Source organism: Dermacentor andersoni, chromosome 6, assembly GCF_023375885.2.
Source record: "Dermacentor andersoni chromosome 6, qqDerAnde1_hic_scaffold, whole genome shotgun sequence".
Taxonomy (NCBI): Eukaryota; Metazoa; Arthropoda; class Arachnida; order Ixodida; family Ixodidae; genus Dermacentor; species Dermacentor andersoni.
This window is the reverse complement of record NC_092819.1, coordinates 181,796,311-181,812,526: the sequence shown is the minus strand read 5'-3', so window position 1 is coordinate 181,812,526 and position 16,216 is coordinate 181,796,311. Positions and strand designations below refer to the sequence as shown.

General features: G+C 51.5%; 1 protein-coding gene and 1 long non-coding RNA gene across 3 annotated transcripts in view; one reads left to right on the top strand and one right to left on the bottom strand.

Moving 5' to 3' along the window:
* Window positions 1–15,669, top strand: part of LOC140219048 (uncharacterized) — a 37,783-nt gene extending 22,114 nt beyond the window's left edge. The window contains exon 3 of the long non-coding RNA XR_011895340.1: window positions 13,592–15,669. This is a non-coding gene — a long non-coding RNA (uncharacterized lncRNA). The remainder of the gene's footprint in view (window positions 1–13,591) is intronic.
* Window positions 1–16,216, bottom strand: part of l(2)10685 (5-methylcytosine rRNA methyltransferase l(2)10685) — an 81,037-nt gene that overhangs the window by 59,465 nt on the left and 5,356 nt on the right. Inside the window, exons 2-3 of one of the 2 annotated variants that reach the window (XM_055067002.2) lie at window positions 15,676–15,989; window positions 11,399–11,745 (exon numbers count right to left, since the gene is read on the bottom strand). In XM_055067002.2, the coding sequence (XP_054922977.1) occupies window positions 11,399–11,745; window positions 15,676–15,989 (661 nt within the window). The remainder of the gene's footprint in view (window positions 1–11,398; window positions 11,746–15,675; window positions 15,990–16,216) is intronic. The other variant, XM_050172371.3, reaches the window with a different exon arrangement.

Genomic DNA, 16,216 nt, shown 5'->3' with positions numbered 1-16,216 from the left:
CATTCACACATTTTGTGGTACATTTATGGTTCATCTTTCTCTGGTGGTGTTCCTTTTCACATATCTTGCATATGTATGCGGAGATATCTCCTCTTTCTGCAGTTACCAAAGGCATTGCAGCTAGCCCGTGTTCGCTCCGTCTCTCCGTTGTATGCTTGAGTGGCAGCTGCAGGTCGTTGATGTACTGGTTGAGAATGCACTGCTTGAGTAATAAGCACACGTACATTGGCTTATTGCTATCATGATCGCGGCCAAGGTTGTTTTTCGTGTGAAACTTTTCGCTGGTCACAGGCGGCGTGCATTTTCATGCGCCAGCCGCGTCTCCAGCTCCTTAGGGTCAAAATGAGAAGCACCATCAGCCATGACAAACTTTCTGAAATAGAAGCCCAAGCAGGTCGGCAGGAAATTTTATGCATATAAGACGTACCCGATATCCTGCTTTTTCATGTCTTGTGAGGTGACGACACAACACCAACTCATGAATGTCGCCGGTGGGCGACGTGATCGCTGCGAGCAGGGATCCTCGAGCTATCACTTTTGAGGATACAATCACTTATGCACGATTTCGCGTCTTGTCACCGGACGCGTCGGAGGCCATGTGTTGCGCGGCACAAGGTGAGGTTGGCCCAGTGCGCGTACTGTGCCGAGTCGCGCAAAAGTGACCATATCCCTGAATACAACTATATATTTTCAAGCTGGCAACCCACAAATGGGCCAACTACGCCGAGCGCACGCCAGCTTCGCCGGGCACTGCCATGCTGGTAGCATCTTTGCATTCAGCCAACTGTCCCGGCGTTTGATTTTGCAAACTTCGGGCAGGTTTGGGTTGTCTTGGGATCTCAGCCCACGTGACTTCCCATCGGGACTGGAACTACCTGGCTGCCATCTGGCTGCCAGAACTCCGAAAAATCGAAGAAGCCCACTGTTACAGTGGCAGCCGCCTATTTGTTGACCTGTTGTCAGCCCGCAGTAAATGTGGGATTAAAAAAAATTTCTTTTCGCGGTAAATTTAACCCACGTAATGATCACACCCCTGAATTTGCGTCAATGTTTTTTACAAAGATTTGTGATCATTATGCGAGTAAACATTGTAGTTATGAAGGCATACGACCAACACATTGTTATGTACAGTGGTAAACACAAGAATAAAGGCTTTAAAGGCACAAAGTGTTCCGGCATTGCTGGCATGCACATAGGATTTCTGGTGGTGACTATGGCAATGTGGACTCTGCTGCTTCGTTTCGGTTGTATGCTGGCGCTATTCTTGCCTTGCAGTGCTCTCTGAGCTCTGAGAGTCATCTGAATTAGCCAATGTGCAGCCAAATACGTTCAAATTAATGACAGTTTGATTGCATTAAATAATGCATATGCCTAGCGGGACCACAGCACGAGTCCAAATTATCTGATTTTTTCGAATTAAAGAGGGAACTCAACATACACTTTTAGCTTTGGTAAACTTATCTTGTAAACAATTAAAGCATTGGCATTACTAACTGTAAAAGGTTGAGCTTACATAATCTATTTATAATGTTATGAGAACATTTTATTTGAAGTTTAGATATTTTTGAAAGTTTTTGAATTGTTTGATATTGTCACGTAGGTGACTGTGAGCTACCTGGCACGCAGGCAGACGGAAAGGGACACTGCGTCGGCGGTAGACTTAAAGAGAGTTTAATGGGCGAACTTGTGCCCGAAATCAAGCGAATAACACGGTGACGGCAAAAGCAGCAAGCGCGTCTGGGGCGTTCGTCGGACTGAGCCAGCCCAGGCGGTGGTCCCATATTTATACGCTTCGCGTGCATGATCGAAACGCGTCAAGCGACGCCGCTTGCGTTGCAGCGACGCGAGCTGCGTAGCTCGCGTCGCTAGAAGCTGAAATAAACGCATGTGGCATTACCCCCCCATGAAAAAGCATCGCCCCGATGCTAAAGAAAACAAACTTATACGCATGCAGTCAACGACGGATAACGAAAAAAAAATGAATGTCTGTTAGTCTGCTAACGTTCAAAAAACTTCTTGAGGCGCGCGACATGCACCATCTCAGGTCGTGCGTGACGTCGCTGTGACTGCGTCACTCCATCGGGCACAACCTCGTACACCAGCGGTCCAAGTCGTCGAGTTACCTTGTAGGGCCCGAAGTAACGGCGCAGGAGCTTCTCACTAAGTCCGCGGCGACGAACCGGTGTCCACACCATAACGCGGTCACCAAGTGCGTACTCTTGGTCTCGTCGTCGTAGGTTGTAGAGTCGGGCGTCGACGTTTTGCTGCTCTTTAATACGCATTCGGGCTAGCTGGCGAGCTTCCTCGGCACATTGAAGGAAGCTGGCAACGTCTGCATGGATGTTGTCGTCTTCAACGTGAGGCAACATCGCATCAAGCATCGTGGCGACTTGGCGACCGAAGACAAGCTCGAATGGCGTCATCTGCGTTGTCTCCTGTGGCGCGGTGTTGTAGGCGAACGTCACGTATGGAAGGACTTCGTCCCAAGTCTTGTGCCCGACGTCGACATACATGGCGAGCATGTCGGCGAGGGTTTTATTTAAACGCTCCGTAAGGCCGTTTGTCTGCGGGTGGTACGCTGTAGTGCGCCGATGGCTCGTGTGGCTCAAGTGCAGAATCTGTTGCGTAAGTTCAGCTGTGAATGCCGTACCTCTGTCCGTAATAAGGACCTCGGGTGCACCATGACGGAGAACGATGTTCTTTATGAAGAATCTGGCGACCTCGATTGCATTTCCCGATGCTAACGCTGCTGTCTCGGCATACCGTGTCAGATAGTCCGTTGCTACCACTATCCACCTGTTCCCGCAAGTGGATGTAGGGAAGGGGCCAAGCAGATCCATGCCTATCTGCTGGAATGGTTTCCATGGTGGCTCGATTGGTTGCAGGAGACCGGCTGGCCTTGTAGGCGGTGTTTTCCGACGTTGGCAATCTCGGCAGGTTTTCACGTAGCGTGCGACGTCTGCGTTCAGGCCCGGCCAGTAGTATTTTTCTTGAATTCTTCTGAGAGTTCGAGTGAATCCCAGATGCCCTGCTGTCGGCTCATCGTGAGACGCTTCTAAAATCTCTTGCCTTAGCTTGACCGGCACGACGAGTAAATATGCCGCTTTGTACGGCGTGAAGTTCTTTTTCACAAGCACATTGTCGCGCAGGCATAGCGATGAAAGCGCGCGTCTGAATGCTTTTGGCACTGAATCGGTCTTCCCTTCGAGATATTGAACCACACAGCGTATATCAGGATCGGCACGTTGATCTTGTGCGAAGGTGTTAGAGCTTATGGGCCCAAGGAAGGCATTGTCGTCATCGTCACAGGTCGGGGCGGATTCAACAGGGGCTCTCGAAAGGCAGTCGGCGTCAGTGTGCTTTCGGCCTGACTTATACACGATGGTGACGTCGAACTCCTGTAGTCGCAGGCTCCAACGAGCGAGGCGACCTGACGGGTCTTTCAGGTTAGCGAGCCAGCACAGAGCGTGGTGGTCACTGACGACCTTGAAGTGCTTCCCGTAAAGATACGGCCGAAATTTTGTGACCGCCCAAACGACAGCGAGGCATTCCTTTTCGGTCGTCGAATAGTTCAATTCGGCTTTCGACAGTGATCTGCTCGCGTAGGCGATGGCTCGCTCCAGGCCGTTCTTCTTTTGAATCAACACAGCACCGAGTACTATGCCTTGCATCCGTGTGGATCTCGGTGGCAGCGCTCTCGTCGAAATGGCCGAGTATTGGCGGTGACTGCAAGCGTCGTTGAAGTTCGCGAAAAGCGTCTTCTTGGGGCTTCTTCCATGTGAACTGCGCGTCGGCTTTCGTAAGGCGAGTGAGAGGCTCTCCGATTCGAGAGAAATCTCGGACAAAACGCCTGTAATACGCACAGAGCCCCAAAAATCTACGGACAGCTTTCTTTTCACTGGGTATCGGGAAACTTTCGATGGCTGCCGTCTTTTTGGGGTCCGGACGCACGCCTTCGCGATTAACTACGTGACCGAGGAACAGGAGCTCTTCGTAGGCGAAACGACATTTCTCTGGTTTCAGAGTGAGTCCCGACACCCTAATTGCCTCTAGCACGGTCTCCAGCCTATTAACGCGCTCGTCGAAGGTGGATGCGAAAACGACTACGTCGTCGAGATATACGAGGCATATCTGCCATTTCAGCCCAGACAACACGGTGTCCATGACACGCTGAAATGTCGCCGGCGCTGAGCATAGTCCGAATGGCATGACTTTAAATTCGTAAAGACCGTTCGGCGTGATGAAGGCAGTCTTCTCACGGTCCCTCTCGTCGATCTCAATCTGCCAGTAGCCGCTCCGGAGGTCCATGGACGAAAAATACTTGGCACCGCACAGTCAATCTAACGTGTCGTCGATTCTCGGAAGCGGGTAGACGTCTTTTTTCGTGACGCTGTTGAGACGCCTATAATCGACGCAAAATCGTAGGGTACCGTCTTTCTTCTTTACGAGCACCCCGGGTGAAGACCACGGGCTCTTGGACGGCTGAATGACGTCGTCGCGAAGCATTTCTTCAACTTGTGTCTTGATTGTTTCACGTTCTCGCGCTGAAACGCGGTAGGGTCTTCGGTGGACGGGACGAGTCGATTCATCGGTTATAATGCGATGCTTCGCTATGTGCGTTTGCCGGATCCTCGACGACTTAGAAAAACATTCGGAATATCGCAGAAGAAGGCGACGTAGCTTTTCTTGCTTTTGTTGAGGCAGGGCGGGGTTAATGTCGAAGTTCACCTCATCAGCCACAGTCGACGACGCTTCATGGGACGACTCGGAGAGCGCCAATGCGTCGCTTATTTCGGCGAACTCTTCCAAGAAAGCGACCGTCGTACCCCTGTTGAGGTGCTTGTGTTCCGTGCTGAAATTGGTTATTAGCACAGCCGCTCTGCCTTCACGCAGGTGGACGACACCGCGTGCAACGCAAATTTGGCGATCCAGAAGCAGCTGCAAGTTCGCTTCGACAATCGCATCGCCGCTTGAGGACGCGTCTGTTTCAACGAGTGCCATGACGCCAGCATTTGGCGGGAGGCTCACTTGATCGTCGAGGATGGTGAACGCGGCGCGATGATAGTGATTGCTTTGCATTTTTTCTGACCGTTTTGTCGTCAGTGTTATGGTTTTCGTCTGCAGGTCGATCACCACACCGTTTTCGTTCAGGAAGTCCATCCCGAGGATTACGTCGCGAGAGCAGTGCTGTAGGATGATGAAGTTTACAGGGTAGGTGTGACCGTGAACAGCCACTCGCGCAGTGCATCGTCCCGTCGGGGTTATGAGGTGGCCTCCTGCTGTGCGTATTTGAGGACCTTCCCATGCGGTTTTGACTTTCTTTAGTTGTGACAAAAATCGTCCACTAACGACGGAGTAGTCGGCCCCGGTGTCGACGAGTGCAACCACTGGATGTCCATCTAGGGTAACTTGTAAGTCGGCACTTGGTGTTCGCGTTCGATGTCGATCGGTCACCGACTGTGCGGTCTGTCGCTTCGCACGGTCGCGGCTGCGTCGGGTGGAAGCCTCGTGGCAAGGGGCTGTTGTGGCCTTCAGCCGCGTTGTCGAATTTGTGGTGTCGGGTCACGGCTTCGTGTTTTGTGGCGTCGCTGCGTCGGGTCGCGTCGTGTTGTCGGAATGCAACGAGGTGTCAGAATGCGTCGAGGCGACGGGATGCGTCGTGGTTGTAGGAGGGTTTTTCGGTCTTCGCTCGAGAGCGGCGTCACCTCCTGACGCCGCTGGCTTTAGTTTCCCCTACGAGGGCTCGGTGACCTCTCCCTCGCGTACCCTTGGTACGGCGAAGACGAACGGCGTGGGTAGGGTGAAGGGGACCTGAAGCGACGTGGGGCGGCATCTTCGGTCGCTCGAAGATAGGCTTCGATTTCTCGAGGCCGTTGGCCAGGAAGGGGTCGCGGGGCGTCGATGTTGTACCCCCGGAGGCCCATCTGACGGTAGGGGCACTCTCGTAGGAGGTGGCCGGCTTCACCACAGTGAAAACAAAGCGGTTGTCGATCTGGGGTTCTCCAGATGTCAGTCTTCCTCGTGGTGATTTGCCGGAACGTGTTTGAGCGGGCGGCCTGCTGCGGGTGCGGCGGTGGCGGGTAGGCTTGGCTGCGTTGAGGTGGCGTGTACGTTTCCTGTCGCCAGCTGGTTGGCCTCGCTTGGCTTTGCAGAGCGGCGGCGTAAGTTGAAACGCGTGGCTCCTGGGAAGGCGGCGATAGGGCTGGTGCCGTCTCGGTAGGATCGAGTGTGCCCAGCGCTTGCTGGACCTCGTCCCTTACAACGTCGGCGAGTGAGGATATTTGAGGTTGCGCACCCGGTAGCAACTTGCACAACTCGTCGCGCACAATGGCACGGATGGTATCTCGAAGGGCCACTGCGGAGGCACTTCGGGAGTCGTCACAGTCTGACGGAGGAGCGCATAAGTTGCGGTCGTATTGCTTTGCGCGAAGCTCGAGCGTCTTCTCGATAGTGGCCGCTTCGCTAATCCATTCGGCGACGGTCCTCGGCAGGTTGCGAATGAGAGCGACGAAAAGTTGCTCCTTGACGGCTCTCATAAGGTACTTGTAGTATAGTGTCGCCCCCTGTCAGATCTCTGTCATCGCACATGTATGTTTTGTAATTGCTTAGCTAGATGGCGCACCCCCCTTCTGTCATGTGACAAGCTTGGACCAATCGGGAGGTGCCATCTAGCAGGTGAAGCCTTTATAAGTAACAAACAGCCGCAGGTCGGCGGAGTCTTCGTTCCGGTTTTCATCGGGAGCAGTTAGCTCCGTGTCTCCTTCACTGCGCCGGCGCTAGCCGCGCGTTCGCCCGTCGGGGACCCCCGCTTGCCTGCCGCTGCCGACACATCTTTTGGCGACGAGGATGGGATTCCCGCAGCGGTTCCGACCGAAGCCCCGGGAAACCAACCAGCTTCGTAAGTGAAGCGACCCTTCCCGTGTCCGCACGGCAGGCAAACGCCGCCGACGCACTTGGCGTCGCGAGGCTTCCGAGCCTAGGCCTTCTCGCCCCCTTTGTTCTTGATCCTTGCCCCACTCCTGCTGCGAGCTCCGGCTTGTTTACTGCACTGTCTCCTGCACGCTACCGGGCATGGCGTCTTTCACGGCGAACCTTCCCGTTTTTCTGGAATTGCCCGGGCCACCGTTAATTCCATGGCAACGATGGAAAAAAATTTTTCAGGCCCACCTCGAAGCGGCCAGCGGTGGCGACTGGACGGACGCGCGACGAGCGTCCGCGCTCGTCAGCGCTCTCGGGCGTGAGGGACAACGGAAGTACTTTGCAGACGAGGAGCAGGAAGCAGCAAGGCAGTTAACCAGCGCAGCGTCAGCTTCAAGCGAAGCAGCAAGGCAGTCAACCGGCGCAGCGTCAACGTCAAGTGATGCGGTCCCGCCAGCGTCAGAGTTTCCGAGACTCTTGGAGCGGCTTGACCGGCTGTTCGCCGCGTCAACAAATGTCCTGGCGGAACGGCACGAATTCACCAGTCGAAAGCAGTTCGAGGGAGAAGGATTCCTGGAATTCGTGACCGCATTGAAGGAGAAGGCGGTACAGTGCAACTTCGGCACAGCCTACAACGAGCGCGTCCGAGACCAGATAATACATGGCGTAGCGAACGTCAGCGTTCGCGAAAAGTTGCTGGCTCATGGCGAAACCCTGTCCCTGGACAAGGCAGAAGAAATTGGACGCTCGTTAGAAGCCTTGCATCGAGCGAACCGCGCGTTCGGCTCCGAAAATGTTCGAAGAATTGAGGCATCCCAACTTGGCGTTCCGTCGGCGGGCCAAGATGGCCGACTTCTTCCGGGGAGCCGCCAAGATGGCCGACGTAGTCCGGGAGGCCATGAAGATGGCCGACTTCTTCCGAGAAGCCGCCGAGACAACCGACTTCTTCCGAGAAGCCGCCGAGACGACCGACTTCTTCCGAGAAGCTGCCGAGACGACGGACTTCTTCCGAGAGGCCGCCAAGAGGGCCGACATTTCGCACATGGCTCCTCCGGGAACCGTGGTGCATGCGATCGGTGTGGCAGCACGAAGCATATTGCAACGTACAGGAATTGTCCAGCAAGGAATCGGCGGTGCAACGCCTGCCACACGTTGGGCCATTTTGCATCAGTATGCCGAAAAACCCGTACTGTCCAGCACGTCTCTTCCGCAGAGACGCGGTCTTTGTCAACTTCCGCAGGACAGCCGTCCGCGTCTGTCTTGACGGTGAGCACCTTGGAAACTAAAAGATTTGGAAGTTCCAGTCGTAGTGAACGGCGTCTCCATGCGACTGCCGGTGGATACGGGAGCGTCTGTCTCAATGATGACTGTCGAAGATTTTGGAAAGCACTTTGGTCGACAGCACAGACTGTCACAAACAGTGGACTTGAAAAATTTCTCCAAGCAACGCATTGACATTCAAGGCCTGTTTCAAGCCACTGTCCAGTTTTTCCAAAGGTCATGCTCCGTCACGTTCCACGTAACGACTACAGGAACATCACTGCTGGGTTTAGACGCCATCCAACGCTTGGGCATACAGATCGACGGTACGTCGCTGCCATGTCGTCTACCATCGCTTCCTTCAGTACAGAGCCCCACAGGTGTGCCTCCGGGTTTTGATCACCTTTCCAGTGACGAGTTGGGCCTCGTCAACAACTTTGTGCACCGAATTCATCGGCAGCAAGATGCGAAACCAGTATCTTCAAAGTTGCGCCAACTACCCCGTGACCAGGTCACACATGAATTGCGACGTCTCGAGGACTGCGACGTCATCGAGCACGTCGAGGCTACTGAGTGGGTGTCTCCACTCGTGGTGGTGCGCAAGAGGGATGGAACCATGCGGCTCTGTGTAGATCTGCGGGAACAGGACAGTCTTGTGTCTCAAGTTCAAGAAAAGGTCTTGCAGAAACAGTGGCAGACTAAACAGTACGTAGACAAACGTAGAGGTGCTCAGGCAACTCGTATCAAGGTGGGAGACACCGTCAGAATCAGATTTAACAGGAAAGGAATTTTTAAGTACAGTAAACCTCGTAAAGTCAAGGCCCAGATAGGACCATCTATTTTTGTACTTAGTGATGGGAAGACGTGGCATGTGTCTAAGTTAACCGTAGTGATGAAGGATCCAGCAGGTAGTACATTGTGTACAAGTGATAGAAATTTTTGTACTCATATTCAAACTCGGATAGTCATTCCGATGACTTGTCTGTAGTGACAGCGTCTTCTCATAGCCATAAGCTTCAGTTAAGTTGTTCGTCTGGCTGTATCACTTCCGAGTCTGCACAGTCAGCAGTCGTCTCTGATTCCGTGGGGGAATCGGTAGCCTCCCAGGACTTGTTGGGACTTCGAGAGGAGCTTCCTGGGCAACCCTCTCCAGCTTTGAGCGCTAACCACATTCAATTGTCCAACCAGGGGGAGGGAAATAGTAGTGGGACGACTGGGTCTTTAAAGTCGACCGATACGCGTCGCAACCCCCAAAGTTCTTCTGAGGTACGCACGCGTCCTCATCGTGACAGAAAACGGCCTCCGTGGCTCGATGATTTTGTTTATGTAGTGTAGAGCGTATTTCCGTCTTCGAAATGCCACGGCTAGGGGCCTTGTTCTGACATTTAGGAGACAGTCCACATGTTTCGTTAACACAGGTATAAAATGTGCTCCTTGTTGCAGTGCAGTGAGTGTTGTGCCGTGTTCCTTGTCAGACTGAGTGACTGCCTGTGTTTTGGTGCCCAAGACTGGTGCACGTGTATGTGAACTTGGGCAGGGACGGACTGAAATTGTTGTGGACTTAAGTGCGTGCTTTGTGTGCGACTGGTGCGCGTGTGCGAACGTGGGGGGGAATGAACTGAAATTGCCTTTGGACTTAAGTGCGCGTCTTGTGTGCGCGTTTCACTGTATGCTCGCTTTGTTTCCAGGGGGGGATGATGTAGTATAGTGTCGCCCCCTGTCAGATCTCTGTCATCGCACATGTATGTTTTGTAATTGCTTAGCTAGATGGCGCACCCCCCTTCTGTCATGTGACAAGCTTGGACCAATCGGGAGGTGCCATCTAGCAGGTGAAGCCTTTATAAGTAACAAACAGCCGCAGGTCGGCGGAGTCTTCGTTCCGGTTTTCATCGGGAGCAGTTAGCTCCGTGTCTCCTTCACTGCGCCGGCGCTAGCCGCGCGTTCGCCCGTCGGGGCCCCCCGCTTGCCTGCCGCTGCCGACACAACAGTACTGAAGCTTCTTGTCTTCAGTCATGTTGGCGTCCGCATGGCGGAAGAGCTTTTGCATTTCTTCCGCAAAGACAGTTACGGACTCGTTTGGATGCTGCTGGCGAGTTTGAAGCAAGGCCTCAGCTCGTTCTTTGCGTAGAATACTTGCGAAAGTTACAGATAAGTGCCTTTTGAAAGCCTCCCACGTTGTCAGGAACAGCTCCTGGTTCTCGTACCAGGTTCTAGCAGAGTCTTCGAGAGAGAAGACGTTCCGAAGTTTGTCTTCGTCAGACCACTTGTTGAAGGTTGCAACTCTTTCGTAACGTTCCAGCCAATCTTGCACATCTTCGCAAGTGGAGCCGCTAAAAAGCGGAGGTACTCGCGGCTGTTGGACGACGAGCGGCGCAGGTGTGGTGGTGGCTTGCATTGGTGACGTCGAGCGGTGGTTCACACGGCGACCAGGGGCAGGTAGTGGTCCCAATTCAGCCGGCAGTCCTTGTAGTCGGCGGCTGCTCCGGGTTTCCTCCTTTTTGTCTTCTCTGGAGCTGTCTTCCGCGTCGCCGGCTCCAGATGCACTTGGGCTGGTGTCACGGCTTTGAGGGGGTGTCCGAAGCATAAGCACCTCCACCAAAATGTCACGTAGGTGACTGCGAGCTACCTGGCACGCAGGCAGACAGAAAGGGACACTGCGTCGGCGGTAGACTTAAAGAGAGTTTAATGGGCGAACTTGTGCCCGAAATCAAGCGAATAACGCGGTGACGGCGAAAGCAGCAAGCGCGTCTGGGGCGTTCGTCCGACTGAGCCAGCCCAGGCGGTGGTCCCATATTTATACGCTTCGCGTGCATGATCGAAATGCGTCAAGCGACGCCGCTTGCGTCGCTAGAAGCTGAAATAAACGCACGTGGCAATATGTTTCATGTTAATTCTGTATGTATGTTGCATGTACGAATTCCCATAATTGTTGCTTTGCGTGCATTTACACATTGTACACGTTTTTCATTTACTGCACTCCATGTATGCTCTTACTGTATGTACTGTATAGATATGCTGCATTCACAAATACAAGACATTTTTTTTTTTTGCTATGTCTTTGAAAGCCAATTTTGTCTGACATAGGTCTCGTTGCGTCTTGCATGGGGTACCTAAATTTCTGTAAAGTGGAATAACTTTCACTTTCCCTTCGACCTCCCTTTATTCTCTATGGAAATGAAATTGGAAGTGAATTTGAAAAAAATCAAACACCAAGACTCACCGAGAAGCCGCTCCTTGCCACTCCGGCGAGGTGGGGGAAATGTCGAAATGTCACCCGTGGGAAACATGGCAACATCCAGTTTCCCACGGAAAATGGGTTCCCTGCCCAGTGGCCAGCACTTGACGGGCAGGCGCACATCTGCATCAGGCTTGTAGAAGCCGTGGTAGGAGTCCTCGCTGATCTGATCTTCTTGGTAGACAAGCCGTGAGCTCGGCACGAAGCTCATGAGAGAGGGCGATGTGTCATTTGCTGGCATGTAGCGCGAGCGCTCGTCAAAGCTCTGCTCTGTGCTTGCGGCACTGTCGGCAGTAGCCGCATCTTCAATGGGGGGTTCGGCAAGCTCCAAGCTGTCAGAAGAAATGGCTGGCAGTTAGTGCAGTGAAGCAGGCAGCACAGGCAACTACAGCCACCTTCTTTTCAAATCAAAATTGAAAGAGCCTATACTTGGGCATGTTGGTAATCCACAATAACAACTTTTTTAGCACACAAAAAGAACATATGACTCAAAGGAACAATGCAAACACAGCGTGTCATTCCTTTCAGTCCTACATTCTTTTTTGTGCACTAAAAATATGTTACAAAAATTATCAGTTTTAAAGACCCCAATTTGCACAGTGGGCTATATAGAAGAGTGGCAGTTTAGTGGTCAGTTCTAGATCAATAAACTAATAATAATAATAAGTTGTGGAGTTTAACATCCCAAAACTTCACAGTTGAGACACAGTGGTGGTGGGCAGAGCATTAATTTTGACCACTTTAGGTTCTTTAACACGCACAAAGTGCACGATACACAAAAATTTTTACATTCAGCTCCCACTAGAATGTGGCCACTGTGGTCGGGAATTGAGCCCATAACCTCAGCAACACAATGACACGGCCACTCAATTTTCTTTATCTTACCCCAATGGAAGTACATGAGAAACGGTCAAGTTACTGATATATTTATTTATTCTGATACTGCAGGTACTAACAGGCATTACACAAAAGGGAGGAGGAGGAGGGGGGGTGACAAAGAAACACAGAATTCCTATTGTAGATGCTGCAGTGTTTTGGGTGTGTGAGGTATTTAAGAACACAATGGCTATTTCGAGAGAGGTGACTACTTCTGATGCAATTACATGTGTTTACACAAAATTGTGCAGGTTGTTTCTTTTCTGCTCTCAAAACCTGTTTGGTAGAACCACCTTCTGCGTGGAAAACTGACTGAATGTGACTTTTAATATGGCTGCACACTTATACTGATGTGAAGTATGATGCCCACTGCAGCCACCAGTCACCAGGATGAGGACAACGAAGTGGGCATCTTACTTAGCGCCAGAAAAATGTCACCGAGTCAATGAACAAGCTTGCAGAATAGCCGACACTCAGAGAGTGCACGCACAAATGCCCACTTCATCATCCTCACTCTAACAACCAGCAGCTGCAGAGGGCATCTTACTTTGCATCATCGAGTAGTGCATGTAGATGCCGACTACTTGTCCTGCAATAGAAGCCTTCCATAAGTTTTTATTACAACAACCATTAGTATGCAAACACTTCAGCCGCAGTTGTGGTGTTAGCACCATGTGTGCATGTGACCGGCAATCATGAATGCTTGTTCTTCATGACTGGCAGGTATCCTCTAGGATGTGAATGAGTGCACTGATCTAGGTCGATTACTCACAGGGGACCTTGAACATGAGAAGTTACAGAAGAATAAAAATGAGGTGGATCACATACAACGGGCATTGCCAGATCATGACCGACAGCTCTACCGCTGGCCTTGAAAAGAAAAGTGTGCACTCACTGCATTCTACCGGCACTGACACACGAGGCAGAAACTTGGACGTTAACAATGACCATGCAATGAGCGATCAAACAAAAGTGTTAGAGAGAGCAAACGGGGGTAGCCAATATTATAGTTGACATTAAGAGAAAAATACGAAGGTGGGCAGGCCATATAATGCGTACGGCAGATAATGGGTGGTCTATTAGAGCTACAGAATGCTGTCAAGGGGCTGAGAAGTGTAGTCGAGGACAGCAGAGAATTAGGTGGTGTGATGAAATGTGTAAATATTGTTACAACGCAACCAAGAGGGGTGACAGTCAGAAGAAGATGATTTAATGTGTAGAGGTGGAATCGGTCTCAACAGCTATCTTGTTTATGCATCGTTGTCTCTCTTGTAAATATTGTAAATGCATCTTTACACACAGGCATGCGAGTTCTGCAACATAACAAATTGGTGGAGGTGCGGGGTACCCACGAGAAACAACAACAACGGAGCTCTGCAGCGGTCATCACCTCGAACTGGACAACATGACGGATGAAACAGGACCGACATGGCGCGGCCCACATCAACGCTACAACCCCAACGGTTGTGCTGGCTCAGCCTCGGAATCCAGGATCGTTCTGCGGCACCGACCACCTCCACCTGGAAGACTGGATCGCCACGTATGAGCATGTAAGTGCCCACAACTAATGGGATCCGACAATTATCTTGGATAACTTGGTATTCTACCTACAAGGCACAGCAAAGGTGTGGTATGACAAACACGAGGAAGAGCTTACTGACTGGGACACATGCAAACAGAAGCTGAGGGACTGGATCCGCCATTCAGCTGGGTGGAAGAGCACCGTTAAGAAGGAACTAGCGACCCGCACCCAGATGTCGACACAATCATGTCTCTTACATCCAGGACGTGATGGCTCTGTGCCGTAAGGCCGACAACATTATGGCCGAGTCAGACAAGGTTGGTTATGTACTGAAGGGGATCGCTGACGATGCTTTCAACCTGCTCAGGTGCAAAAATTGTGAAACAGTAGAGGAGATAATATAAGAGTCAATGCTTCAAGCAGGCCAAGAGCCACTGCATTGCAATGCAGTTTGCATGCCTGCCAAACACAGCCATGACATCCTCTTGTGATGACAGGCTAGGAGTGCAGTGACCATCATCGTCAGATGATCTGACGTGGACAGTGCACCGAGAACTTGATGCCATTATTCCTGCAGCCCTTTTTTCCTGGCCCAGTGAGTCGAACAACTTGCCTACAGCACCATTTGTGCAGGTAATAGTCTGCAAAGAACTCGCTAATCTTGGAGTTTATTCTGTATGTGCCGTTTCCGCTTCACGGCTGTCTCGTTCTGCAGATGCATCGACTGGTCTCTGGTACCCTGCACGCTACCGAAATCGAGCCGAGTGGCAAACCGCAGACAATCAGCCAAACTGTTTTGCCTGCCAACGTATCGGTCATGTTGCTTGCCATTGTACAACCGTACTGCCTCTTCCCTTCTGTGACCGCCAATCCCCAGTTATTGCTCCGAAAAGAGTAAGCATCGTTACCAGCCTCCATTGACACCACAATAGCCAAACAATGACACTCGTGCTCCTTGGAACAGTCCCTCATTGTCATTCCGACGACACCAGTCCCGTTCGCCACCAGCTTGTCGACCATTGTCCCTATTGCCACAGGCTCGTCGCCCACCGTCACCAATGCAGCCCCGACGCCACTCTCCTGAAAACTTGGTTATGCAGCTCTGGGAAGTGACACTGCATTTACGACTCGACCGCAAAGCCCTCTGATCACTTTGCTGACCAAACAGAACTTGATGGATATTTTAGTCGATGCCGTAAATATTGTAAATTCATCTTTATATTTGACTTCTGCAACTTAACAATATGCAGGCACAACTTTGAATCAGCTAACACGACAGGGTTAATTGGAGATCGCTGGGAGAGGCCTTCGTCCCGCAGTGAACACACAGACAGTCTGATGATTATGATGATGTGCATGTGTGTGCAGGTGCACGCTGTTCAAGCCACTGGTAGTACGTTAAAGCAGCAGAAGAGACTACAGAACCAGAGCTTTGTGTACACCAGAGAGAGTGCTCTACCATCAAAGCACACAACATGCTATGCTGGAGCTCGTCACAGCATCCGCAAAAAGGCTGTCAAGTGCACTCCAGTATGTCTGAACATCACAGCACCCACACACCTTGTAGCATTTACCAATGGAGCTAACTGAAATCAATAATTGGAGAACATCTTGTCTTGTCAGGAAATGTATTGATATTAGAAACACACACAGAATGACAACCAAAGTGGTGTTTCTTCATGTTTTTTAATCGCTGGGTGCAAAATATTTAGAAATGATTTGGCTATTTGCACATAACCAACAATCGCGGTTACTGTGGCTTGTGCAGGTAGACTGTCGGCAGACTGTCATTTTGAATCACAAAAACACCAAGTTTAGCGGGAAATTTAGCAGAGCATTTAGCGAGTGGTTGCGTGCATCCTACCAAAGGCTGTAGGTGCGCGTACAGGGGATGCTCATGACGCCCCACCTGGTGGCAGGTTCGCTGTCCTGGGGCTTGGCGGCAGTGGCCACACGGCGCTCACACAGGTTGCGCAGGCTGAGAGCACCGAGGGACCGCAGCCGCTTCTGCATGTCCTCGGTGTCGAGCGAGAACGTGTTGGAAAGGGCACAGGGCTTGTTGGGGCACAGCAGTGCCAGGCGCACCGAGGGCCACACATCACCAAACATGGCCGCATAGAATTCATCAAAGTGGCGCAGTGCACGATACGTGCCCAAGGTCTCAGGGTGGGGCCTTGCCTGCGAGTGTGACACCGAGGCGGCTTCATTAAATGGTGCTGTGTTCTTGCTTTCAAGTATTGGTATACCTTTAAAGTCAAGAGGACATTAAAGCAAACTATAGTTAGAATAATGTCATTTCCAACATGAATATACTTTTGTTATATTCACAAACATATGAAGCCAAGGAAAGCCTAAGTGTATCGAACAAATTATGGGTTCAGTCCCCATTGTTGACAAGCTTTTTT